We start from the raw sequence: 25,904 nt of genomic DNA, 5'->3' as shown, positions 1-25,904 counted from the left end.
TCATTCTCAAACTCCCACTACGTTTTAGCAAGTACTGGATCATAGATCCGCAGAAAATTTGGGTTGGAAGCAACCTCGGGAAGTCCAGTCCAACCCCTTGCTCAAAGCAGGACCATCCCCAACTACATTATTTAGATCGGTGTTTCCCAACCCGTGGACAAAACTGGTCGCAAGAGCATTTCAAAGGGTCATGAGCAAGTTCCAGAAAAACGCACGTGAGTGTGGGTTGCTCCTTACAGGCTGGCAGGACACGGCCAGCACACAGCCAGGCAGGGTCAGGCAGTCAGATGAAGGTCAGTGTTGGGGAGCAGGGGGTGGAGGGGACTACTGGGGTGTGCACCTGTGTGGAGGAGGGCAGATGTTTATCAGCAAGGGGGAAGAGAAGGGAAGGCAGCTGGGCACGGAGGCTGTGGCTTGGGACAAGCCGAACTGATCTTTGCAAATGGGACCAAGGTTGAGAACCACTGATCTGGATCCTCCCAGCCAACACCTGGGAATAAAGAACCTGCTTCAGATTAGAAACATCACCGGTCTTGCCATTTTTCCCAGAAATATTTTTAGTATGACACAAAGGTGGGCGGGGAGGGGGGAAGCTCTTTCTCTCCCTTTTTTTCACCCTGAAGAGCCCAGGAAGGTTTTCGCCCCCAACTCTCTATGGTTTCAACCCGAATCAGGCCACTCCAGCATCGCAGGGATAGAAACCCCGAGGGGCACCTGCACCCTGCTCGTTGCAGGAGGCGAGAAGGGCACCAGTGTGTACAGGGCCGCAAACCGCCCCGCCAGGGCGCCCGGCTCCTTCCACTCACCGGCCAGCAGCAGCGCACTGGTGCCCAGGCCCCGGACCCGGATTGGGGGCGGGAGCGGGGCGGCGCGGGGTCGGCGCAGGGCCGGGAGCGCGGGCAGAGGAGCCCAGTTGGTGCCCAGCACTCGCACCGCTCGCAGCGCCATCTTTGCCGGGGCGGGGGCGGGGCCTGGGCTCGCGCCTCGGAGCCGGAAGGGGCGGCGCCTGCGTCAGGGGGCGGGGCGAGGGGCGGCCGCCGGGAACAGGACAGGAGGGAGGAGCGCCGCGCTCTGCGCATGCGCACAACCTCCCCTCCCTCTGCCCCTCCCCCTACCAACCGCCCAATCCTACAAAAGATCACGTAATTTGCCTCGGGAAGGAGGCATCAGGCCATAGCTGCAGAAGTGTAGATGCCGAGCAGGCTACTTCATAGACGTTGGGGCTGGAAGGGACCTCAGGAGATCATTGAGGGGCAGGAAGAAATACTACTGGATTCAAATCCAATTAGTTAAGATAGTACTTACTTAGTGTTAATGAAACATTTAATATCAATACTATAAAAGGAGAGATGCTTAGATTTCGCAGTCTGCAAACAGGGAAACTATCAACCACAATGAGATGAGTCTGGCACTAAAAGCTCTCCTGCTTGCTTTATATATGGGAGGGAGCCTGGGACCCAACCAGGCACTTCGGGGCAGCCACCAAGCGCTCTGGCGAGGGGCGCGCAGGAGGCAGCGAGGGCAAGGAGCTCCGTTCCCTCAGGCCTGTACCTTGCGTGCAAGGAGTCGCTGTATAACCCCAGCCCCAGTGCTGTGAATTTGGGGGCTGTGGACTTGCCTGTGGCATTTACCCCGTTCTTCCTTTCCAAGCAGCCTCTAAATTTTATGTGCACAACAGTGAAGAAGGAAGCAGGAAGCCGCCAGGTTGGCTGTGCGAGGTGCCGCCTCACGTAGTTTACGTTTCTTTCCAAAAGCTGTATTTTCACCGGCCTCAAGAGCCTGGGGATTTGCCCACACACCCCATGGCTGTTGGGTGGAGAAGTCAGAGGGCGGTTACTTAGTTCCCACGTGTGGAAAAATACATGAATAATTCAGGAGGGCGATTCAGGAAGCTCTCAGGAACTTGCCTCTAGAAGTCAGCCACCCCACTTTTGACTAGATGGGGGCAATTGATGAGCAGGTGACACAGGCCAGCCGTCTTTCTGAGGATGTGGCCTTTGTGTCTTGCTTGGCGCTTGAGATGTGTGCTTAAGTTGCAGCCGTCGTAGTCTACCTCTCCTGTTATTCCCCCTTCTGCACTTCTGCAGTTTCTAGCTTGCAAATGAGCCCCAGTAGGCCAAAGGTTGAGAACCACTGAACTAGATTATGCCTGCCAAAATCTGGGATTTTGGCTGTTAGTAGTTATCTGTAACATCAGAAATGGGAGGGGTGCTTTGATTCTGTTGGATTTACCAGCAACTAAACAACTCTTGCTCGAGAAGAACTGAAGGCTGCATTATCTTGGGGTAATTCTTCCTGTGCACATTCAATTGTGGGGGAATAGTGCTACTCAAGGAAGACAGTGACCCAGCGTGGACCTAGTGTCTAAGGCAGGGGTCAGCAACGTTTCTGGGCAGAGTGCTGAAAACATCCGTAACTCTGAGTTATGAGATGTTGGCATGCCAGGGGCAGAAGGCAGGGGAGCTGCGAGGGGCCCAATCCTTGTTGTGGCAGGACAGCTGCAGCCCCTTCTCTGCCATCCACCCTGAGGTGCACACGCCAAGCAAAATGTCTTCGTGGGCCACACTGGCACCTGTGCTAGGGGTTGCCTACCCCTAGTTTAGTGATTGTCAGACCATTAAATAATGTTGGTGCCTGGCTTCCCTAGAAAAACAAAGACTTAGCTTGGTCTCAAACTGTAGTGGCTCTTGGGAAACAAACTTAGTACTCTGTCAGTAACTTAAGTTTAAAATGTATCAGGAGTTTAGGTATGGTGGGTTTAAACATATGTTCCTTCAAAAACTTTTTAATCCCAGCCTGGATAAATCTCCTGCTGGCTTCACAATTGACAAACCGGTGGTGTTAGCCAAAATTTGCAATAAATGCTTAGCATTTATTAAGTATATAGTGGTAGATTTACAGAAAACAAGGAAGTGTGCACTATTGGACACATTATTCTAAATTTACTGTTAGTTCTCTGGTACTATCATGTAACAATATCAAACACCACAAAATGTACTTGTACTTCTGTTTGTGCCACAGCTCTTCAAAAGGATAATACATGTAGGAGCCACAATATCTAAGTCCAACTGCAGCAACTATTGGTTAAAATGAAAAGGAAGAGGTTTTGCATATAGCAATTGCTCAGTAACTTTGTCAGGTGCTGGCAAGTTCTTTCAGTTCCTCACTATCGGTTGTCTGCTCTTTTTTGCACTTAATCCCAAGGAAACTGAAAAGTTTCATCAGCATTAGATCAACAATCTCTTCCTCTTCGGATGCCTAAAAATAATGACATAAAAATAAAAATTCAGGATGCAGTAGTTATAGATGCATTATTAAATCACCAAATAAACTGGGTAAAATCCTGCCTATTAAAGCCAGCAGCAACTGATTTCAACTCGGCCAAGATTTTACCTGTGGAATCTAAACAATTAGTGCAGGTGTGCTGTGCATGTTTCATAATTTCTAGTCAAGTCAGGGGAGGTCACATACATGCCCCTGCATCAACAATGCTTATTAAGGGCTCTACACACAATACTGCAATATCAAAGGGGATTTTCTAACTCAGTACCTACAGCTCCATATTTTTGGATACAAATTATACTGCACGTGATCAGATACCTACAGCTATAATTTTCAAAGAAGCTACAAGCCAGATTTTAAAAAGTCAAATCCTGACCCCACTGAAGTCAGCAGGACTCTGCCATTGATTGAAATAGAGCTAAGATTCCAAACTAAATGGATCTAGAGTGTACATGTTATAGAAATGATAAATACAAATAAGATTTGTGCAAAAAACCTAGATATCTAGATGCTTTCTGTTTTGTGTATGTACATTGTCTGAGAGTGTATATATTCTTGATCATTAGGCTGAGGGGCTGGTTTTAATACAAACACTCCTGTGAACAGAAATGAGCAGTGAGCTTTAGCAAAACCCAAAATGTTCGTAACTGGAACAGGCAATGATCTTAACAGGACTGTGTGTTTATGCGCCACCTAGCACAATGGGACAGCCCAATCCTGACTGGGGTCTTCAAATGCTTCCATAATATAAACATTAATGAATAATAAAACAATTTAGATGAACACACCTGATAATATTTCTGTTCTTCGCTAAAAGCAACCAATATAACTGAAATGAACAGGTTCAGCACCACAAATGTCATAAAAATAATGCAGGATCCAATTAAGAAGGAACCCAGAACTGGATTATAGTCCAAGACCTAGAAAATAAATGGAACAAGGCATTAATTTTTTTTTTATTAAAGCAGAAAAAAGTTACACTTTAGAACAATCTAATACACTGAAACTATAGCCTGCCTGTATAGTACACAACATGTTTCCTTTCTCCTAAATGATTTTCATACCTTGCTTGACTGCAGTTTAGGGTGGATAGAGCATTTTTTCAAATATGTGATATATTCAAACACTTTGTAGGCAATACTCTATATTTTTAATGTTTGTGTGTGAGTTTAGCTATCAAGGTGTTGCCTTGACAGATTTAGACACCGAATAATCTATTTATTTGTAGAAGAAAACAGCGCAAGCAGGAAAAGCTTTGCCATGTTTACTAATGGGATTCATGCTCCCGATACTTTAGTTAGATTTCTCACAGTAGCAAACACAATGCGTGGCAGGATCCATTTTGCAGTTTTGAATTCTAAGTGTTCATTGATTGACAAATGTTTAATTCAGGGACAGTATATCTGACTTGTGTAAGACAGGCACAAGATAACAGTGTCAGAGCTGCAGGATTATGGGCACTGGCATTACACAGCAGTCTTTAAACCTGTAATATGACTATGGAGTCATCTTAATTATTAAATGAAGAGAAACCTATAAAACAATCAAAGAATACTAAGAAGAATTCATTTAATCCACAAAATAACTGCCTAAAGAATATTTTAATACTTGAAAAAATTTCTTGAGAGGTCAAAGGGTTCGAAAACATTATTAAGAGACTAAACATTATATTTGCTCCTTTTTGTGAAGGGCAGAAGATCGCTTTGTAGAACTTCCCCAAGAAGCTGGTCAGGTTTTTTTCATGAGGGTGCATGTAGGAGAGTAACAACTACCTCTGCTGTTCTTTAAACAAATCTTTCAATAATTTTGCATTGGCTACCAGACAAGATAGCTATTTAAAACCTGAGTGCATTTTCCAAAGAAAGGTGTAGGAGGAATTCAGTGTGGAATGAGGTATATATGAGGTTTGTTTTTTGTGTCTCGATGAGATTGGCTTCCATATATAAAGTAGGCAGAAGAGCCTTTAATGCCAGACTCATCTAATAGTGGTTGATAGTCTCCCTGTTTTCAGACTGAGAACTCTAAGCATTTCTCCTTTTATAGTATGAATATTAAATGTTTCATTAACATTAAGTAAGTACTGTCTTAACTAATCAGATTGTAATTCAGTAGTAGCCTGCTAGGTTTCTACATTTCTGCAGTTAAGAGCTGATGCCTCCTTCTTGGGCAAATTAAGGGATCGCTTGTTCATAAGAACAACACTGCTGCTGCAGTTTCTACAGGAAGTTAGCTAAATATGGCATCCATTTATTCACTAAAAAAATCCCAAGTCCTGCCCTGTTGAGTCTATCAGATTGCGCAACATTTTACTGAATAGCTGTATTCTTACTGATACATCCCTGCCTTCCCGCCTCAAATCTTCACTGTCATCTTGTTTCCCCCCTTCTTAAGTCATGGTGAAATCATCTGTAATATCCATAGAGCAAGGATCAGTCAAACAGTGAGGACAGAAATAATTAATAAACCTGGGTGCTGACTGTAGAATTCTGACCTTTCTGCTTTATCTCTTGGAACCTCTTCTTTTTTTTTTTCCTCTCATCTCATTTTCTGTATCTAAAATAGTTCATTTTGACCAAAAGCAAAAGGCTGCTTTTTATGGCCTTCCATCTCCCATTCAGTTCAGTGGAGAAAAGTGGGACTGAGCTTGGGTCTTAAGTACAGAACAACTCGGTTTTTCACTGATTCTGTCTGAAATTACTAGCAACTTCAGCTGTAAACTCCCTAGGGCTAGAACCACCTCTTTTTGCATTTGGAGAATACTCAGCACAGTGAGGTCTTGTTCCATGACTAAGAACTTGAGATGCTCAATAGCACAAATAATAAGGCTCTGACAGTCAGAGAGGATACCTCCTCATAGTTGAAGATTCCCAGCTGAAGGCTGACCATTGTCTCTGCCGAATCGAAGAGGGTTTTGTAAGAGTGCAGCTTCCAACCAAATATCAGATTAGTCTGTAGGGGAAAGAAGACAGACCTTTATTCTTATCGTGAGGTTTTATTGCTAACTTAAGTTAATAGTGCATATAGTCAGAGAAAGCTCTCTTCGTCTAATATTAAAGTTACATGGCCCAGGCAAGAACCTCTGGCCTGTCGGTTACATCTCCATCCTAACTGCTGCTTGGGTCCTGGTATATATTGCCCGTCGATCAGCCTACATAACAAATTATCTTCATATTCAATTCCTGCCTCTCTCAGGGATGATAATAGGAGTTCTTTGTGTAGAAGCAAAGAGAACAAAGTAAAGAGGTTTTTGTGCTTGGTTCAATAGCATAGAAGCAAGCAGTAGATGGCCTAAATAAGAACCTGATTTTTTGTGATAATCTACACACTTGCAGTTCCAAATAATTTTAGCTGTTATTTGTGGACTCAGTGGGTTTGTCTACACATTAATACACTGTAATTATGGCGCATTAAGTTTAGTACAGGTCATTACAGGCAGGGCCATCCCTGCGGGGGGCGAATTGGGTCAAGCGCCCCAGACCCTGCACTTTGGGGGGCCCCATGGAGTCGGGCAGAGTGGTATGGTGACTCCGCACTGCCGCTGGCTTCATGTCTGGCTGCTCACCATTCGCCCCCCCACTGCTGAATCTGCCACCAGCTTCCTCGCACCCAGGGGCAGGGCCCCATACAGGCTGATATGCCTCTGGACCCGCACCCTGCTCAGGTTGTCTCTGATTACCGGTACTAAACTTAATGTACCATAATTGGCGCTACTGTGTATTTAGCGTAAATTAATGGTTTTTTGTGATGCTACTGCACATTAGACTAAATCTACTGCACATCAGCACATTAGCATGGGCTGTACCCGCTGTGCAGTAGAATTAGTCTTCTGTGCACTAAGCATCTCATGTAGATGCACCAGTAAGTGCTACTTAATATCACAGGGACAGTGCTTCTCAACTATTCTGTAAACTCAGTACATGAGCTGCTTTACTGGCCGTTGAAATGCAGCTGCCTCTGGCGTATTTAACGGTGCATGGCAATGCTACAGAAGAAGTGAAAGATAATGAATGTTGATTGCTCTTCTGTTTGTTTATTTGTACACTTCTCCATGTTGCTAATCCCCAGAGTATGTAAGCAATTCATACACACTATTGAACAGTGATTGCAAGCTCTTAGAGGCAGGGACTATGTTTTCTTCTGCGTCTGTACAGCACCAAGTGAATTTTACATGCTATTGCACTATAATCAGGATGCAATGATGTAACAAGCTGCAGTGTTAAAAGATTATTTTTTATATTGCAGTAGCACCCAGATTCCATCAGGGTCAGTTGTGCTAGGCTCTGTACAAACACTTAAAAGATTGCCAACTCTCTAATCAGGGACTATCTAGAAGAGACAAGAAGAGGAAGTGTTATTATCTCCATTCTTTAGAGGGGGGAGTGAGCTACAGAGAATAACTGACTTGTCAATGACCGCACAGGAAATCTTCTCCCAAATCCCCATCTCTTTAATCAGGAGATCACCCTATTGTCCAAGATCAGAATCATCTCTTCTTTAGGGGAAATACTAATAGCAGAACCTTTTCACTAGGACAGCAACTGAGAGCAGACATGTGCAACAGCCTGCTCTCCTCTACCTGAAAACATGTGCATAGAGTTTCAGCCACAGCAATAAGTACACCAATTAGTTACACTAATCTGACTGAATAACCAAGTGTATTTCCATGCCTACATGACTGGCACAGGGAAGGAGAATTCAGTGATAGACAGAACCTCCCCCTCCCCGCCCCCAACATTTTCCATTCAGTTATTTCACCTGTTCCAGGCAATGGCCTTCCTGGAACTGTCAGCCACTGTCCCTGTTTGATTAGTATGTTAGATCATTGCCCACTAAGCATTTTCCTGCCCTTTGCTCTCTGGCACACTGGCATCTTGCAGAAAAAAATCTGCATCTTTTATCACATGCTTTGTTTGTGAAGCTTCATTTCAATTTGCAGAGAGCAGACAAGCCCAGAATTATACTTGCCAATCCTCTGATGGAAAATGGGACTTCCAGCAACATTTTGAAGCTGTCAAGCTGCTTAGCCAAGATTTAAGAAGACAGCTGCATTCCATTTCACCTTTCAAAGCTGCATTGCTCACATGATTCAGTAATTATTCATTTGATCTGCAAGCAGGTGACTGCAGACCCAAAACATCAGAAACCACAAAACTACTCACAGCGATAGAGTAAGCCAGGAACATGATTGCAATAACTATGATGAATCCAGAGATGTCACCCCATGCCCTCTTCAGGGTAGAAGTGATCATGTTGAGTTTAGGGTTGAGCCTCAGGAGATGCCACAATTTCACTGTAGACAGAAGTACTAGAAAAGCAATCAGGTAGCCAAGCACTGCATCAGCTGTGGCAGTTTCATTGAAGCTTACACACCTATGAGAAAAGAAGATTCAAAAACAGTATGTGAAAATCCTCCAGAGCAGCTCTCTGCAAACTGGTCACTACAAATGCAAGCAGGGCTTTGCTGCTGGGTCAGCATGGACTCTCACTTGAGTGTTGTCCTTATCTCCTCTCTCTCTCACTTGAGTGAATGGTGCTTTCCCCACAAACTGGGTTGCCTGACAGAATGCAGACTGAAGCCCACATGTTGCTAATACTCAGACAGCCAATTCTTCCTCTGCAAACCCTAAGAGACTGGGCCCCTAATATACTAATGCTTGGAGCTTTCTACTGGATATTGTAACAGAGTACACTAGCAAGGAAAGGGTTATCCATTTTACTCCGGCTGCTGGGCCAGAGCATATTTCCCTGTCATGTGTGTAGGGAATTAGAGCCAGGCCAGCTGTGCAAAATTCACTAATTCCCTGCAGATTCCATAAGAAGAACATGCTGCAGGGGAGCTGGGTGCTAAGTCAGTGATAAGAAAGGGAGCAATTCCTAGGCTGGGTGCTGTGGTAGAAAGGGCTTAAGTTTATTCCTAGCTGACATGAAATAGGTCACACATACCTCAGTTTTGCTACTTTGTTTTTGGCCCTTCATAGGGTAGTATTTTATTTACACTTATTGCTTTGGTATGTGACAGAGCCTGCCAAAAATGTGCTTAAAATGTGTGTAGGAATACAAGATCATTTTCCATTCTGCTTAGATTCATATGTGCTCCTTGTCTCTTTCTCATCTAGAAAGAGCACTATATAGTATTGCCATGGACTCTGAAACAGCTGTCATCTGTAAAAGAAGCATTTACTCTGCAGTGAGATGCAGATAGCACGTGCACCAGCAAGCCGCCTGGTTTGGAGGAGATGGGTAGATTTAATTGCTGACATGTGCCCAAATCCTTACTCAATTCACAAGCTAAAATGCTGCTACCTCTGAGGAGTGCCTCTCTTTGGCAGTGGTGGCACTGAAGGGGAAAAAAGATAAACTGGCTAAAGCAAAGTAAGTCAGGGTCATGAAACATTTACTCATCCTTGTGCTTTTGATAGTAACTGATGTCTCGTGCCCCCAGGATTGTCCGGTTCACAAACACTGATAGAGTGCTCCAGCTAATCAATATAATGGCCAGCTCTAGCAGGTTCCACTTGCTGTGGAAATACCTCCATTTCAGAGCCCTCATGAGCTTTCCCTGTGAAAGAAGAAGTTTTAGTTGTAGCAGCCTTTGGCAAGAATCAGCGTGTGACCATGTAAAGTGATCAGGGCAAATAAATGTACCACTGCACCATTCTTTCAATAAAGACTATTCCCTTCCTTTCTGAAAGGGTGTGTTGCCTTATCTTACCCACTTCTCCTGAAGCCGTATAGAGTACACCCCTCATTTGGGATTGAGAATTGCTTCTCTGCAAGAGGCAACTATTTTGTAGTTACCTTCTTCACAGCAGGTTCTCCAGTCTTTTAATAAAGAGAGAACCTCTGATTTAACCCTCATACTGACATGAGTCAGGAGCAACACATCTGAAGTCGCTTGACTTGCACTGGCTTAAAACCTTTGTAGTGAAATCAGAATTGGGGCACAAGAGACTTGCTGGGTCTTACCTGTATTACCATGTAGTAGACAACAAATAGGAAATAAATAACTTCTGCTGCAACAACAAATATGTGTAGGCCATCTGTGTATGGATACAGCCGGATGCTTTGCAGTTCTGCATGTGTGAAGAATGCCCCTGGAAAACAAAGCCATGTTCAGTCTCATGCTCTTTGGAGCATTTCTTTTCTGCTTCTCATCAGAAACTGACTTTTCCAGTATTGTATGTGAGAGTATTCAGGGATGGGACAAAATGTTCATACCCAGACCACAATTACGTTTGGTATAAAGCTAAATCCAGACTAGGTTTGGATTTGATTGGGATGATCCTCTGAAGGGCAGGAATCTTTCACAGTCAGCTCCTATACTGAGATTATCACCATCTTGGATAGTATAATTTCAGCAGATCCATGTCTAAACTGAACTAAAATTCAAACTCCTAGGCTAGGGACAGAAGGTACACATAAACCAGGATAAATGATCAGAAACCAGTTCAGACCTGTAACACAACAGATGTTCAGGGTAAATAAACTGCTTTCAAAATGGCTGAAACCAATTTAAGACAAACCTGAATGGCTGTAGCATCAGATTTAATGGATTTAGGTTAAATCAGTTTATTGAATTTTGGTCCCAGATCTCCTCCAGATTCAAGTTAACTCATAGTCCCCAAGAATCCCAGGATGCTTTGTACCTCCTGGCAAACCCTTCCCATCCCCCCCTTACAGGGTGGGCAGTCTAGCCTTGGCCCAAGCTGTCTGCTCCAGCCCAGCAGGGAGGTGTGCCTTAGCACCCCCTGGCTTCTAGCCTGAGCTAGTGCAGGCAGGTGGCTGCATTTCCATAATAAAAAATAAAACGTTTGTTCACTTGCTTACTGGGTCAATCTATGCAGTTTAGACTAAACTGTGAAGACTGAATCAGTTCAGCCTCGGGCTTTTTGACTGTCTATACTTAGCCTTAGAGCAGAAGAAGACTGGGGGATTCATTTCAGAATCTCATCCTGAAATCAGTTATGAGTTTCTGGTCTAGCCCACTTTCACCAGGCTATAGTAATGGGATTGAAATGATGTCGGACACCATTCAAAGAAAACTTTTCCCTATTTTATGCAAGCAAGGATCCCAACTTTTTGCTTAGCTGTGTTGTGTACTAGAGCCTTTTTTGACTCTCATTTATGAGGACTGCGTGCCATGTGCTACTAATCTTCCAGAATCAGCACTGCGAAGTACAAAACATAAATTCTGTCATATGCCCATTCTGTTCAATACTGAATTAAGTAGCTGTACATAGGGGCTACTATTAAGAAGAACCTAATTCTTGCTTTGTTACGCTCAAAACAATTACATTTCAGCAAAGCACCTTCTTTAGAAGAAAACCAGTACAACATGCTTTGTTTGTATTACTTTGGAAGCCAGTGTGCTGTATAGCTATACAGGCAGATACAGGCCTATTCCCCAAAGCATTTATAATCATTCAGCATTATAACTCTCCTACCATTAACTTTAAAAGGAACTGTGTTAAGCTACTGTTGGGTTCTTTTGAAAACCCCACATTGCTTGTCATCTTTTGCTGGCAGGAGCCAAAAGTGCTGGGATTGAGAATGGGCTCTCACCTAAAGCATTAGTTTCAAACATCAAGCTAATAATGCAGAACAGGTTCACATTGGCATTGTAGACTGTAAATTCAATAAACACTGCTCTCGTAAAGGTATCCAGCCAGATGTTGCTGAAGAGGTACTGGAGAACTCTGTCAAAGAGAGCACAAGAAAAGGAGGAGTGGTCAGTGGACAAATATCTTTTAATGCTGATGAGATGTGTGCACTACAAATATGGTAGGAGCGTTTGGAAGCCATGTGCAGAAAACACAGACACGAGATGGGGACTTTCAAGGGATGCTTGGTTCATAGCTCCAGGGGTTGAGAAAGGGAAGAATATGTGCTAGTCTCTAGACTACACCATACAATTTGGCGAGGGCAAAATGAGGTGCTTTTTGTGGCCTCTGAAGCCTATTTGCCTGTGGAAGCCAAGATGCTGCCTGAAGTGCTTATCCAGCCTCACGTAACAAAACCTAGGTCCTATGTAGAGAACTCAAGCAATGTATAACGTATCTATAGGCACAGAGCTGGCCTGGGTTCTGTCATTGCAGGGCATAATGTCCTACTCTTTTATAGTCAGGTTTCTTATCTGCTACATTTTGGGTCTCTTAAAGCCTCCCTTTTCTGTTACTTCACTCCTGGAAACAGTCTCTGTTGTTCACAGACACAGTTGAGGACTGCCAATAGTGGACATTTCACTCCTCTTCCATCTATAACAATGGCTGGAAAGTGATATAACAACTGTCCTACAAATATCTGAAGAGTGTAAACACTAAGGAAGGAAATTAAATCTTAGACTTAACCAAAACAGTTCTTAATGAGGAGGGTATTTCCCAACATTGCATCCTTTTAAACTGGAGAACAGTACGACAAGGGAAGAGGCAGAAAACCCACTGCATTAGACATTGACAACTAAACTAGACAAAACACTGTAATGTGCCCTAGAGGGAATAACATTGCACTGACTGGGAGGAAGTTCTTTCCCATCTTTTAATTTTTATGATTTTGTCACACTTGCTTGTGTAACTCTGGAATCCAGGTGAGGGCACTTAGTTCCATTTTACAAAATCAGGTTATAAGGCTGGACTGGATTCTGGTTAATAGTAATATAAAATAAGGAGATAATAATTGCAAATGTGAATAAAGCTGAAACTCAGGCACAATAAAAGAGCTACCTGGTTGCATTCTTCAGGTCGGTGCCCAAGTGAACCACATATCCACCTCCCCTGTAGATGGCAAGCTTGCCCCAGATGGGATGGCCTCTCAGTTTGGACTGGCTCTGATACTGCCATGCAGAGCTGAAGTCAGAGGAGTTATCAAAGGCTGAGATGTTCCAGCGTTCTCCATAGTCTGATGTATCTTCTGTCTGGAGAGAGTAAGGAGCATGGCATTCTTGGACTGAATGCTGCAGCTTGGGAGCAATGGGACAGGTGTCCCCCTTCACTCTAACTTGTCGGATCCGGGCACTACCCACCAACTTGGAGTTGCCATCCGTAATGAACCCTAAGTATAGTAAAGCAAAGAATTGGTGTTAATAATATAACCAATTCACCAAATGTTTACTACAGGTCTTATGAGTTCCACTCCTGTGTTCCATCCACCGGGTCACAGTAGGACAATTCTGACTGTGAGCTTCAACATCCCAGAGAGATTCCTGAGCATATGCTGGAAAATTGTCCAAATTTGTTTTGGGCATATGCCCAGAGGAAGAACAAGGGGATGCTGCAAAGCTCACTTTCCATCTCTAGGCCAGGGTGTGAGCTCAGATCACCTGGAGGCAGAGCTGGTTAGTAACACTAACTCCTGGTGCCACCTGGCTAGCCTGCGCTGTTTTTAGGAGAGATGGTGCCTGTGTCAAAACTACCAGGGATATATCCTAGTACAGAACTGGATACCGATGATTTGGTGTTAAAATAAGTTGCTGAACTTGGGCACTACATTTAAGAAGGTAGTTAATATATCACGCCAAATTTAACCTGGGGTCAGTCCACTGTCTTCAGTGGAGAAATATCAGAGATTAATTCAGCCCATGTTGTATTACTGCTTGGTATGTATTGCTACAATTATACCCATTCATATATTTAGATACTAGTCAGCCACTGAGGTCAATGCAGATTCTTTCACTGGTTTCAAAAGGAGCAAGACTGAACCTAAGACATAAGCTATGGGTGATTCTTGCTCTAAGGATGACATCAATTTATATAAACCACTAGGACTGGGATATCTAAAGTCACCCCAAACTTATGCACCCCATCAGCTCAATATACATGGAAATCTGTGGAGGGAGTCTTTGCAAATTAGAGCCAGGAATGCTAACTCAAAACAATGTGCAATCAAATCAGATCTTTGTACCTTGATATGAACCATACAAATTGTTGACTAAGGTAGTTCTCGCCCATGTGAAGAAGTCCTGGTAGCTGTAGACATCTCGAAACCCATCTGTAAAGCTGTTCTCGATGTGCTTGTTCAAGTAGTAGGAACTGGGATCCCTCTGTCCATAGGCAACCAACAACAGCATCCATAGAAATCCCAAGTAAGCTGGAAAGAGCAACACAGGGAAGTCAGAACTCCTCCTTCCTGCCCAGTAAAGGCAGATATAACAGTTACTGCTATTAGCACTGTTAGGCTAAGAATATGCCTGGCAAGGTTCCTCCCTCTGGGTTACCTGCTCAGTGCAAATGCTTTTACATAGGCAAATCCAGGCTGCTGTGTGTTCCCCACATCATATTTGGGCACCAGTTTGAATCTGGTGTAAATTAAAAAAGAATGGGCAAGCTGGTTGGATACCAGGAATTACTCAGGTTGTAAATGGGACTGGGGCAGATTCTTGCCATGCTTTCAGATGCAGCAAGACTAAGCCAAGGGCATTAGCTATGGATGATTTGAGGAAGAAGCCCCAACTGCTCTTTTGATTCCACCCTCTTCCCACAAGTAAATTTGTACGCCCCCTCTCCCCTCCACACACACACTATTGTGGTTTGTTTCTTTAAAATTGAGGCAAGCCTCATTCTCCCCGTGCTCCTAACCCAGCTTGGTGACTCCTGTGTCTCCAGCTAGCTCCCTCATCTCCCTTTTTCCTGTCAGCTCCACGCTCAGCGATCACACCATTTATGGCCTGTCTATCCGCTATAATGCCTGAGTAAAGATGAAGCTCTGCCTCCCTGCTCCTAGCCTAGGGGTCCAATGGGACGATATTAGCAGTGATTTAAAAATACATGAAAGAGCTATGTCAGTAAAAGCAAGCAGCTCCTGTGCAGGCAGATTGCAGACCCAGTATCTCTCTGATTAAGGCAAAGGCTTTCTGCTCCTTGATGTGATTCCTCTTCATTTTCTCAATGTCTGTCATGGGAGGGGGATGGTAGATGTTGCTTCTGCTGTCCCTTCGGGCTCCAAACAGAGGATTTGAGTCACCTGTGTGCCAGAGTAAAGGAAACCAGAGCATCAGCAGCTCGTCTCAGCCCCGCTTTTCACTTCTGAGAGATCCCCCTGGGTTCAAGAAAGCTTTTTCAAGTTGTGCCGGTGTTTCCCTTGTCTGAGGGAAATGAAGCAGACATACCAGGGGCAGGGAGGGAGGGAGGGAGGTACAGATTATATCAAGGGGCAGGGGAGCAACTGCATGCAGCACTACAGGCTGATGCTGCAGCCTGACAGCCCAGTTGTTTCTTTCCAGTTCCCACAGCCCTCAGCCCTGCCACGACGAATGGTGCCCCAGACCCTGAGACCTACAACCCCCGTCAGTATGAATCCTCCCAGTGAGAGGGGGAGGAATCAAAGCTACAATCCAGGGGAGGGAGAAAAGTCAGCAAACAAATAAATAAATAAAACTGAGGAGGAGGAAAAGACTTAAGAAAAAACAGGCAGAAAAGAAAGAGATGACAGGAAGGGACAAAGAGGTGGGAGGAGAGGGGGGAAAGAGATTTCAGCAACAACTGCCCCCATCAACTAACTCACCCCCAGGGGGGCCTGTGGGGCTTCCCCTGTTGTGGGGAGAGTCAGAGCACCCTGTCAGTCTAGCAAGTGAAGCATTACCGGCAGGACCAGGAGCAACCTATTGCCACACAGGCCATTACTGCCACTGTGCACATGCCTTCAGTACCTGTGCTCTCCGCCCTCCCTCCACAGCCCCAGCACGCACGCACGCACTGCACTCCTCCTTGGTAGTAAATAATAAAGACACACGGGGCAGATTCTTGGCATGTGTCGATTACCGCAGTGCCACTGTAGCTAATGAAACCATTACACCCGCTGGGGAATCCACCTTGCGACCGGGTCCTGGACACCCCCACACAGCGATACCCACAATCATGCAGGGATAACTGAGCCTAGCAGAGAGGCTGTGCATCCAGAAGTGGAAAATAACAGAAACTTACCCACTAGCTAGGACTGGACCAGGACAGGGGGTGTTAGCTCAGACAGGCTACCAATAGCAAGGATCATGAATGATTAAACACTTGTGGTAGTGTGAAGGGAAAGAACAGCTCAGATGAAAAGAAAGATAAAAACAGATGCCAGGACACTGGGGAAAGGCCTGTCCATGGCAGGGGTGGGGTTGCCAATGCAGGCAGCAGGATCTGTACTTCAGAAAGAAACAGGGAAGCCTGACTGACATCCACTCCAGCACCGAAACCCAACATGCCAAATACCCTTCCTGAGACTGTTGGTGCAGTACCCACTGCCCAAAGGGAAAACTGTTTCTGCCCCCTTGCTTCCCAGTTGGCTGACAACTCACTGACTCCTTAGGCATAGGTTTAAAGATGATATATAGTCTACCCCGCCCAGGTACTGTGCTGGCCTGTGGGTTAGGCCTCTGCCCCTGAATAAAGCACTTCGAAGTCCCAGTTGACTCCATATTCGTCAATCAGTTCCCCTTGCATTTGATACCTGACACAGTTACCTGGAGCAGACAGTGATCCATCAATGGCCGTGTTCTCCTCATCTTCCTGTTCCATCTTCTTCAGAACCAGAGCAAAGAAAGCAGCAAATCCTAGCACCTGGGGAGACAATAGTTAGGCATTCAGGGCCTGCTCATTCTTCATGAAGTCCTGACCTCCTGCTTCTCTTGCCAACTTACTTGCTTTGCCCTTCCCTTTGACTTGTTTCCTTCCCCACCCAGAACTTCCATTAGCTCGGGGCTATCAAAATAAGACAAAGCGGACTAGGGTGGAATAAGGGAACTTGACTCCTGACAGTAAAGCAGTACAACATTGGAACTCGGTTGTAATTCAGACCCTGTCTTCAGGGAAGGATCTTGTGATTCAAGAGCCTGGCTCTGTAGCCCTGCATGTAAAACTCCCACCCATAGCAATGCCAGTGACACGTGAAAGAACCGCAGGATGAACCACTCCTTAGCTAGTGTTTATAGTGACCTTACTTTTAAGGGTTGGGTGATGAAAAGGCTCTCAAAGAAGGAGATGGCCATGGAGATCAGCCACTTGATTGAGTTCTCCTTGCCGTAATGCAGCCCATAGAGCATGGTGAAGAAACCAGACACTCCACTGGTGGCAGCTATAAGGAACCAGCCTATGAAAACAAACCACCATGGCAGCCCTTTGGAAGAGGAAACTTTCTTGCCATCTCCAGAGAAACTTGGAGTAGGGGAACACCTAGAGAGTCAACCAACAGGCAGAATGTCACTTCTGCAGTGAGAGGAAAAAACAGATCACAAAACCAGCTAGTTCCTGATTTAGCAAGGGCAAGAGATACCTGACAGCAAAGTCAGATTAAAAAAAACAACAAAAAACTATTAACTTTAAGACATAGAACAAAGCAACTCACATGTGGATAGTGAAATATAGCTTCATAGTAGGTAGGGTTGGAAGAGACCTGAGCAGATTATCAAGTCTGACCCCCTGCCATGGCAGGAAAGAGTACTGGGGTCAAACGACCCCAGCAAGGTGATTGTCAAGCCTCGTCTTAAAGACCCCCAGGGCAGGAGCCTGAACCACCTCCCTTGGAAGTTGGTTCCAGATCCCAGCCACCCTGACAGTGAAGTAGCACCTCCTGATGTCTAATCTGAATTTACCCTCTGCCAGCTTGTGACCGTTATTTGTAGTCACTCCTGGTAGTGCTCAGGGGAACAGGGACTCTCCCAGTGCCTACTGGTCCCCTCTGACTAGTTTGTAACAGGCCACTAGATCCCCCCCCAGTCTTCTCTTGTGGAGGCTGAATAGGTTCAGGTCCTGTAGCCTCTCCGTGATCATGCAAGTGGCTCTCCTCTGGACCCTCTCCATGTTGTCCACATCCCTCTTGAATATGTAAGAACACAGATCATTGGCATAGAGATATGGACCAGCTAAACTCAAAAGCTAATTTTATAGCTTTATTACTTTTTATGCTCATGAATGACAGGATTTCTAATAGGAAGGCTGAGCAGTTGGCTCATATCAACACTTGGGCTTTGTATACTTGGGTGCCCATGTACAGATGAGCTCAGAGCCAAAGAGAAAGTCTTGTTATATTTTCTAATATTCCCTACTTAAGTTATCAGGTGGTTCTGACCTATTTCTGTCTCTTGTTTTCTAATAGCTTTCCATACATTCATTGGTTTAAAGACCCTTGAGCACTTTGGAGCACAGAATTTGTTCTCAGTGTGTTTTACTATCATGCTACCTTATTGTACCATTTCGCTTTGAAAGCATAAATGTATGAAGAAATGATCAAGAGCGATGATTTATCACTGCTTCTCCAGTAGGTCCCCTACGTTCTACTGACATTTCCTTGTGTACCACCACAAGCAGTTATGACATTATCAAGAAAGCATCAGATAACTGTGACCTCTTGTCACTACTAACCAGATGTAAACTGCTTATACTGGTGACTGTTACCTCTCACTGATGGAGCCTGAAGAGCAGATCTGGCTTTCTAGCAGGCTTTTCATGTGCTGGACCTGCCTTACAGCCTGGGTGTAACTCTGAGGCTTCTGAAATTTGTAAGGCCCCAGCAATTCCAGCTCCATCTCTACATGCTGGAGCTGCATGTACAAGTAACGGTTATAATCGTTGTGTTTCAGTCGGTCAGTCATCCCTTTCTCTGGGGTGGGACTTCTTGTTTTTTCTCCAGGGAACAGAAAAAAAGAAAGAAAAAGAGTGAAGGCAGTCATGGAGTACAGTAATACTGCTCAATATGAACCAAGGTCTAGGATTCATAAACTCTCGAGCCATAAAAACATGAATATCTAAGGTGAACACGAATACTTATAATCTAGTTTAGATAGTGGTATGCCAGTAATGTTACAAAAGCAGTCTGTAATACCTGGCAAGACATATTTTCTGACAACAGCCCCAAGACTTAGACCAAGTATCATTGGTCAAAAGTTACTCGTACAGCATGTAACTTCTCAAATCCACTGAAAAAACCCCTAGCAACCTCAGACATCAGTCTGGCACCACTCACAGAGTAATGTTCAGTAATGTGAGCCCTTTAGGCCAAGTCAAGCCCTAAGTTAAGAGCAGAATGGGAAAGGGTGATCCCACAGGTAGAGGAAGGAGAGGCAGTCAGCCCAAAGAACAACATGATTATGGAACCTGAGCTTCTTGATAGATGTTGATTCTTTGCAAAGAACAGAGAACAGAAAGGCCCTTTTCACCAAAGGAAACTGACTTTATGAACTGCCTTTGAGTCAAAATGAAATAGGAGATAGCTTAGCCTCTGTGGCAGTCACCACTAGCTTTGCTCACAGCAAGGTTGTCGCTATCTGCTGTTTTACCTTGGATATCCACAGAGCCTAATGTAATGACGATAGGATCATCCTTCTTCTTACTCTCATCATAAAACTCTCGCCCAGTTTGGTTCTGCTGGCAGATGATATCCTCAACCAAAGCCAAAAGCATGTTGATGTCAGCAGATTTTCCCAGCACTGTTTCTGAAGAGGGTAGTGGAGTCTTCAGTGTTTTGAACAATGAATTGGCAATTCTCTTAATATCCTGAAAGACATAGCAAGAGCATGACAGTACCCGTGTGACTGGTACTTGTGCTGAAGTAGTGTGAAACCAAGGTAAGCTTCACTCGCATGTGTCATCTATGGTGGGGTCTGCCCCACCTTTGGATAGGGCATTAAGGCCCTTCTACAGGGTTAAATACCATCATGGGACCACCTTGGTCTGACAGGCTCATTTTACTGGAGGAGAGCCACTCGTATGATCAAGGGACAGCAGGGTAGGTCCTATGGGGAAAGGTTGCGGGACCTGAACCTGTTCAGCCTTCAAAAGAGAAGGCTGAGGGGGGATCTTGTGGCCTGTTATAAACTGGTTAGGGGGGATCAGCAGGCGCTGGGGGAGTCCCTGTTCCCCCGAGCGCCGCAAGGAGTGACCAGGAACAATGGTCACAAGCTGGCGGAGGGAAGGTTTAAGTTGGACATCAGGAGGCGCTACTTCACGGTCAGGGCGGCTAGGGTCTGGAACCAGCTTCCAAGTGAGGTGGTGCAGGCTCCCACCCTGGGGGTTTTTAAGAGGAGGTTGGATGACCACCTTACTGGGGTCGTTTGACCCCAGTGCTCTTCCTGCCATGGCAGGGGGTCGGACTAGATGATCTGCTCAGGTCCCTTCCGACCCTAGAAACTATGAAACTATGAAACTACTGAGGCCAACAGGACAAAATGTCAGGATGTAAAAATACATCCAGTTTGTCTGGGATGGGGCGTTATGGGAATAAATGTCACCTTTTAACTTGGGGGTGTTTGTTGTAGCCATGTTGGTTTAAGGATATAGGTAGATTAGGTTCTTCGGGTAAATGTGATATTTATTAGACCAACTAAAGAGTTGGAGAAATTGTTTTTTGCAAGCTTTTGGACTCTCCCTCTGCCTGAAGAAGGGTGTTTGTACCCAAAAAGCTTGCAAAGAACAATTTCTCCAACTATTTAGTTGGTCTAATAGAAGATATCACATTTACCCAAAGAACTTTGTCTACCCTTTAACTTGGTCATGTCCTTGATATTAGATGGTGACCGCTGACCACAGTGTTTTCAGAAAAATGTATATGGGCCAAATTCCACCTGGGGAGATGCGTGGGCAGACCTTACTGAGGGCAGTGCAAAGTTCTACCTTGAAGGGGGAAAATGCTTATTGCTGAAGGAGGTACAATGCATCCCTCGACCCAGGACAAAATACTGCTTTACTGCCATGCTTAGTAAAACCAAAATTCATACTGATGCCAGCAGAGGGCAGTGCAGGTCATCCTACTGTCCCCCTGTAGCATCCAGCAAGCAGGGAGACTTGCCTTTATCACAGCCTCTGGAGTGAGTGAGATGCTCTGCATGGCTTGAGGGGGTGGGGGAAGACTAGGAGACACTCGACCACTTTTCCCTGGTTTCTTCTCCTTCTGCTGCTGTGCTGGCTGGGGCCGGGTGTTCCTGAAGATCTGCACGATGAGCAGGTTGATGGGGAACATGAGGAGGGAGCTCTCAAAGCCAATCATCACCTCCTGCCATGTGAACTCGATTTTGCCTGCCAGGGTCAAGCAAAGAGAAAAGGTAAAATTACCCTAAAGCAAGGAGGAGCCTTCAGACCTTGAGCTTCTCCCCCATGGAAAGGCCTCCCCTCTCCAACCCCTGGAAACCTGCTTCTTGCCTCCACCCTCTCCCTAGAGAAACCAAGCCAGGATTTGGGTGGATACCTAGGTCCATCTTCTGCTCAGCTGGATCCTTGGGCACCCCCCAGAACATGATGCTGGTCAGCATAGTGCAGAGCAACAGGGAGAAGCAGCACGATACCCTCTGTGCTCGTGTGAAGGAGCTCCGTGGGGAACGGCTGAAGATTGAGTACCAGATGTGTCCATCGCGGAAGCCCTTTGAGGTCTTCATGAAGAACAGGTTACTGGGGAAGAACAAGAGGGGAGGCAAGGCAGCACTTAGAGAGGGAAGAGGGATGAGACAGAGCAGAGTGGAGCCCACCCGGGCTCATGCCTGTGGGCACTATTGTGAGACAGGGGTAGAAAAGTGAGATAATACCGGACTTCGTTGGGGTGGTGTGAGACAGCTGTGTTGGCACTGGGAATAGCAGGGGTACCCATGAGGCATCCACAGGGCCACTGCCTTTTACAGTGGCTGAAATGGAGTTCCCAGCGGCCTGTGCCTGTAGCTACAGGGTGAGGACAAAACAAATCAAAAGCTATGTCTGTCCATCTGTCAGGGAAACTGTGTATTAAAGCAGGGGGATGAAGGGTTTTGCTCTAGGTTTGTCAGACTATCTTTCTCCTGTCCATCAATTTCCATGCAGTAATGGCACAGCTTAAGAATCAGATCAGCTAAGCAGTCTTCCCTCTGGTCCTGGTTCAGAGCCCTGGAAAGACCCCACTCACTTCAGTGGTGTGAACTCAAGAGCCTTTTTGCATTCCTTCTTACTCAAACTGACTCCTGCCATCCAGAAGTTGGAGTGTCAGACAAGAGAAGTTACCTGAATTGCTTCATGTCCTGTTCAGTAGCTACTGGGAACACTTTGTCCAGGACACATTCCCCAACATCAATGGCCAGCCAAGAGTTGCAGAGAAAATACCATTTCTGATCCCAAGCCAGGTCATGGACCAGCACGCGATTCACATACCTGCAGAAGACACATAAGGGACGTGGGGTGGGAAGTCAGGAGGGAATCTGATATATGGACAGTGCTACTCCATGCAAATGCTGCAGTCAGCATCCTGCCCTGAGCCCCTCAGCATGATGTATTATCATTACCTGGATAATTCAATCCCATGCTTACCAGGATGGGCTGTTTCCTGAATTATCATGCCACAGCCTGATACGCTGCAGTTCCCCGAGAGGGAACAGAGTACAGAGCAGGAAAACATCCACTCCTCCACGTTCAAAGACCTCTGTGTCTGGGTCCATTAGGTGGTGGGGCTCACTCTCTCCTTCCAGGCCATATAGGGTGAGAGTCACCTGAAAGAGGTGCAGTTCACGTGGGCATATAATCATTTATTTCTATTCATGGCTTGGATACCAGTGCTTTATGAGTACACAGGGCCCCATCTGAGTATCCTAGTCTGGCAATTCTCACTGGTGCATATAGCAACTGCCCAGAGTAGTAAAAGCTGATGGCGGGGATCAGGAGCTGGTACATAGTGGCCAAGGGGCTCATGGCAAAATCCCCACAGACCAAACGTAGCTGAGCAACAGCCAGCGGGCCGACGGAACGGGTATTACAGAATTCAGTCTGTAGAGGAGCCCAACTCATTCTGGCACTGCTTAGCTGCAAAATGAGTTAGATGACAGAGGCAACAGGTACCAATGACTTTTCCCTCATGGATCTTCCCATGATGTGGGTCCTTCTCATACCCTGGTTGGCTAACATTAGACCCAGTGTGCCCCTGCTCTGTTGCCTCTCCATCCCTTTGTCACGGCACTTGTCTACTTATCCCCCAACTCCATCCCTCCTTAGACATCAGACTGGCAAATGACACCATCTGTTAACCTGGAGCTGAACAAACCAGCGGTCTGATAAACACACGAAAGACACAGTTGTGGCTGTAGCTTCAAGAGTACCTTGGAAGTTGTGGCTGCCCCTCGACGGTGCCCAGTAAAAACTGTCACAAGATAACGATACTGAGCAAAGCGGTCATTGTCCTCCAGCACTGTGATCTTCACCTGGAGAAAAGATGCAACACTGGGGTGGATGGGGAGGGGATGAACACAGCTGCTAAAGCAGTAGCAGTGCTGGGAGCAGAGCTGCCTTCCAGTCCATGTTGGGGTGTCTTTTTATGGACACTGCAGGTGCCCAACAGGAAGTACACAGCCAACAGGCAGGAGGAAGGGCCGGTGGCAGACTTTTCAGCTAGATGTTTTCAGTGGAAAACTGGCTTTCAACAACATGACATTTAACATAAAAATCTTCTGGCTTTCTGAAGAACATTTGATTTTTCATTGAACCCTCCCCAGGAATCAAAAAACCCTGTGAGCTTCCCATGAAAAATTTAAACATATACAACATTTCTTGCAACATTTTTCAAAGAAAATAAATTCTTTTTTTTTTATTATGTCTAGAAGCAGACTAGAGAGTGATATGAAAATGGGCAGAGCAGGGGGACCCTCTGAGTCACAAACTAAATTCAGTCACACCTGAAATTCAGTCTTACCTGCTATATTTTTATGTCACCATATGCTAAAGGCAATTAACTGAAAAATTATGCTCCTGCTTCCTCATTAATATTGCAGAAAACACACTGATGATGATACAAGGCCCGTCTGAACTACCCAGTAGGGACAACAAGGGACCTACTGCTCTCTGAAACAATAAGGCCACAGCATAGGAGGCCAAACAAAAGGGGAAATAATCCAATTGCACCAAATCTCTAGTAGTAGAAGGCTTACCTTGGCATTATCCTGGATGTCTTTTCTTCGAGCCCATATAAGCACTAGCACATAGACTAAAAAGATACAGCCCACAGTCGTCACCACCACAGGGTTGTCCACAAAAGTGCCAAACAGCTCTACCGTTTTGCTGACGTCAATGGCATTGGGTGTGACAAAGAAGGAGCTCCCAAAGAAGGTGAGGTGGTTGCAAAGGCACTGGGTACTGATGGGGGTTGTTTTTGGTCCTACCTAAAAGACAAAGAACTGTCTTGCTGATAATATCTTGATGTCTGGCTTCAAAGTGTTGCTTACTTGCCCAGCAAGCTACAGGAGCAGCAAGGCTTGTAAGCTAGTGCAGGGGGACTGTTCTACACAAGCAAACCCTTCCAGTTCCAGCACAGTGTCGTGATTCTAAGTGGAGGAAGTGGGGAGGAAGTGGGGATTATGGCACTAACTGTAATCTGTCCCCACCCTGCTGTCCCCACCCTGAGAAAAATACAAATTTTTTGCTTCTTCTTTTTACTGGACAAGCCTGAGTTTCCATCTCAAAGTGGTCTTATGTCACTGTGTTATTTGGACACCAGTAAATCTTATGTACTCATTTTACCACATGTTCTTGTTGCCCAGGCTGGCTTTGAAACATACTGTGGAAAGATCATTAAAATCAATGTTTGTTTTTCTCTACTCACATGGCACCCATAGCTATTCCAGTTCCCCTGAAGCTCATCCCAGAATACGCACTGGGATACAAAGCAAGTGACTGCTACAGTTAAATCACTGCTGGCTGTAGAATCCATTTCCATGTCTTGTTTCACCAAAAAATAGTAAGACCCTTCTCCAAAAGTGAGTTCTTCTGGGCTGAGAACCCAGGTACTTGACGTATCTTGAACAGAAATAGTTTACTTACAATCAATGCAGTACAAAGTATTTGTTTCAGAAATAACCTGCTGCATTGTAGAAAATCAGGTATAGGAGCTAAACATTATAACAGGACAGGCTTCAAAATACCTATTAGTGTTAACTTTCAGCAATCCTTTTCTCAACCACCCATTCATTGCTTCTATTGCTGCACAGGTTTTGCAGGGATGGCCTGACCCATGACATGGACTGAAACTCTTTCAGACCCTGAAATAGTGTATATCTAATGGCATATCCAAACTGTAAGGCTTTGCACGTGCACTAATCCAGTACAAAATATGGGTGATAACCTCATATTATCTAATGATTAAGAGTTCATGGTGAATGTTTCCATGGTGGACTTCCATTGAGAAACAGGGGTTAAAGGTGGTCAGTACTCTGCAGACTTGATCTGAGCACCCAAGATTAAAAGTCATTGACAAATAATCTTACCTCCAGTCATTTTTGTATGGGGCAAATGAGTTTTTATATCATAGTTAGTCTCATTTGGACAATAGCCATATGCTAAGTAGAGAACGAGTGGAATATCCTGTTCAGGTTCTAGGTGGACCACTAGAGATGTATTTTCAGATGTAATATTGACTTGGAAAGCACTAAAATTGCCCAGATTCAGAAGGCTCCTGTCTTCCTGAATTGCTGGAAGCCTTGGTAGCATTATCTACATGTAAACAGAAAAACACATCCTGAAAAAATTATAACTATGGTTTGATCCTATTGCATGTCAGTACAATATGTGCAGGACACATAATTTCTGCTTCCAGAACATACAGAGAGAAAAGCATAGTCAAGAAACTCCATTCCAGGGGCCATCTAATGCATGTCTGCTTCACTGTAATTTGCATGATGCTTAAACAAAGTTCTGAATAGTCCATATCTCCTC

At 45.2% G+C, this 25,904-nt stretch overlaps 2 protein-coding genes across 3 annotated transcripts in view; both read right to left on the bottom strand.

The window, feature by feature from the left end:
* GCSH (glycine cleavage system protein H) overlaps positions 1–972 on the bottom strand; it is a 14,885-nt gene extending 13,913 nt beyond the window's left edge. Inside the window, exon 1 of one of the 2 annotated variants that reach the window (XM_019505490.1) lies at positions 807–972. In XM_019505490.1, coding sequence (XP_019361035.1) covers positions 807–948 — 142 coding nt within the window. In that variant the 5' untranslated portion in view covers positions 949–972. The remainder of the gene's footprint in view (positions 1–806) is intronic. The other variant, XM_019505491.1, reaches the window with a different exon arrangement.
* Positions 973–2,851: 1,879 nt separating this feature from the next.
* The window catches only part of PKD1L2 (polycystin 1 like 2), a 52,448-nt gene continuing 29,395 nt past the window's right edge, over positions 2,852–25,904 (bottom strand). The window contains exons 22-43 of the mRNA XM_019505264.1: positions 25,457–25,682; positions 24,796–24,989; positions 24,125–24,355; positions 23,300–23,401; positions 22,518–22,696; positions 22,215–22,361; positions 21,436–21,635; positions 21,040–21,266; positions 19,532–19,748; positions 18,658–18,879; positions 17,198–17,400; positions 16,721–16,817; positions 15,097–15,237; positions 14,179–14,364; positions 13,002–13,329; positions 11,845–11,978; positions 10,249–10,376; positions 9,681–9,841; positions 8,442–8,652; positions 6,130–6,231; positions 4,071–4,202; positions 2,852–3,258 (exon numbers count right to left, since the gene is read on the bottom strand). Coding sequence (XP_019360809.1) covers positions 3,136–3,258; positions 4,071–4,202; positions 6,130–6,231; positions 8,442–8,652; positions 9,681–9,841; positions 10,249–10,376; positions 11,845–11,978; positions 13,002–13,329; positions 14,179–14,364; positions 15,097–15,237; positions 16,721–16,817; positions 17,198–17,400; positions 18,658–18,879; positions 19,532–19,748; positions 21,040–21,266; positions 21,436–21,635; positions 22,215–22,361; positions 22,518–22,696; positions 23,300–23,401; positions 24,125–24,355; positions 24,796–24,989; positions 25,457–25,682 — 3,891 coding nt within the window. The 3' untranslated portion in view covers positions 2,852–3,135. The remainder of the gene's footprint in view (positions 3,259–4,070; positions 4,203–6,129; positions 6,232–8,441; positions 8,653–9,680; positions 9,842–10,248; positions 10,377–11,844; positions 11,979–13,001; positions 13,330–14,178; positions 14,365–15,096; positions 15,238–16,720; positions 16,818–17,197; positions 17,401–18,657; positions 18,880–19,531; positions 19,749–21,039; positions 21,267–21,435; positions 21,636–22,214; positions 22,362–22,517; positions 22,697–23,299; positions 23,402–24,124; positions 24,356–24,795; positions 24,990–25,456; positions 25,683–25,904) is intronic.

Source organism: Gavialis gangeticus, unplaced genomic scaffold, assembly GCF_001723915.1.
Source record: "Gavialis gangeticus isolate Ggan-Ray unplaced genomic scaffold, GavGan_comp1, whole genome shotgun sequence".
NCBI classification, from domain to species: Eukaryota; Metazoa; Chordata; order Crocodylia; family Gavialidae; genus Gavialis; species Gavialis gangeticus.
This window is presented reverse-complemented; position numbering and strand designations above follow the sequence as displayed.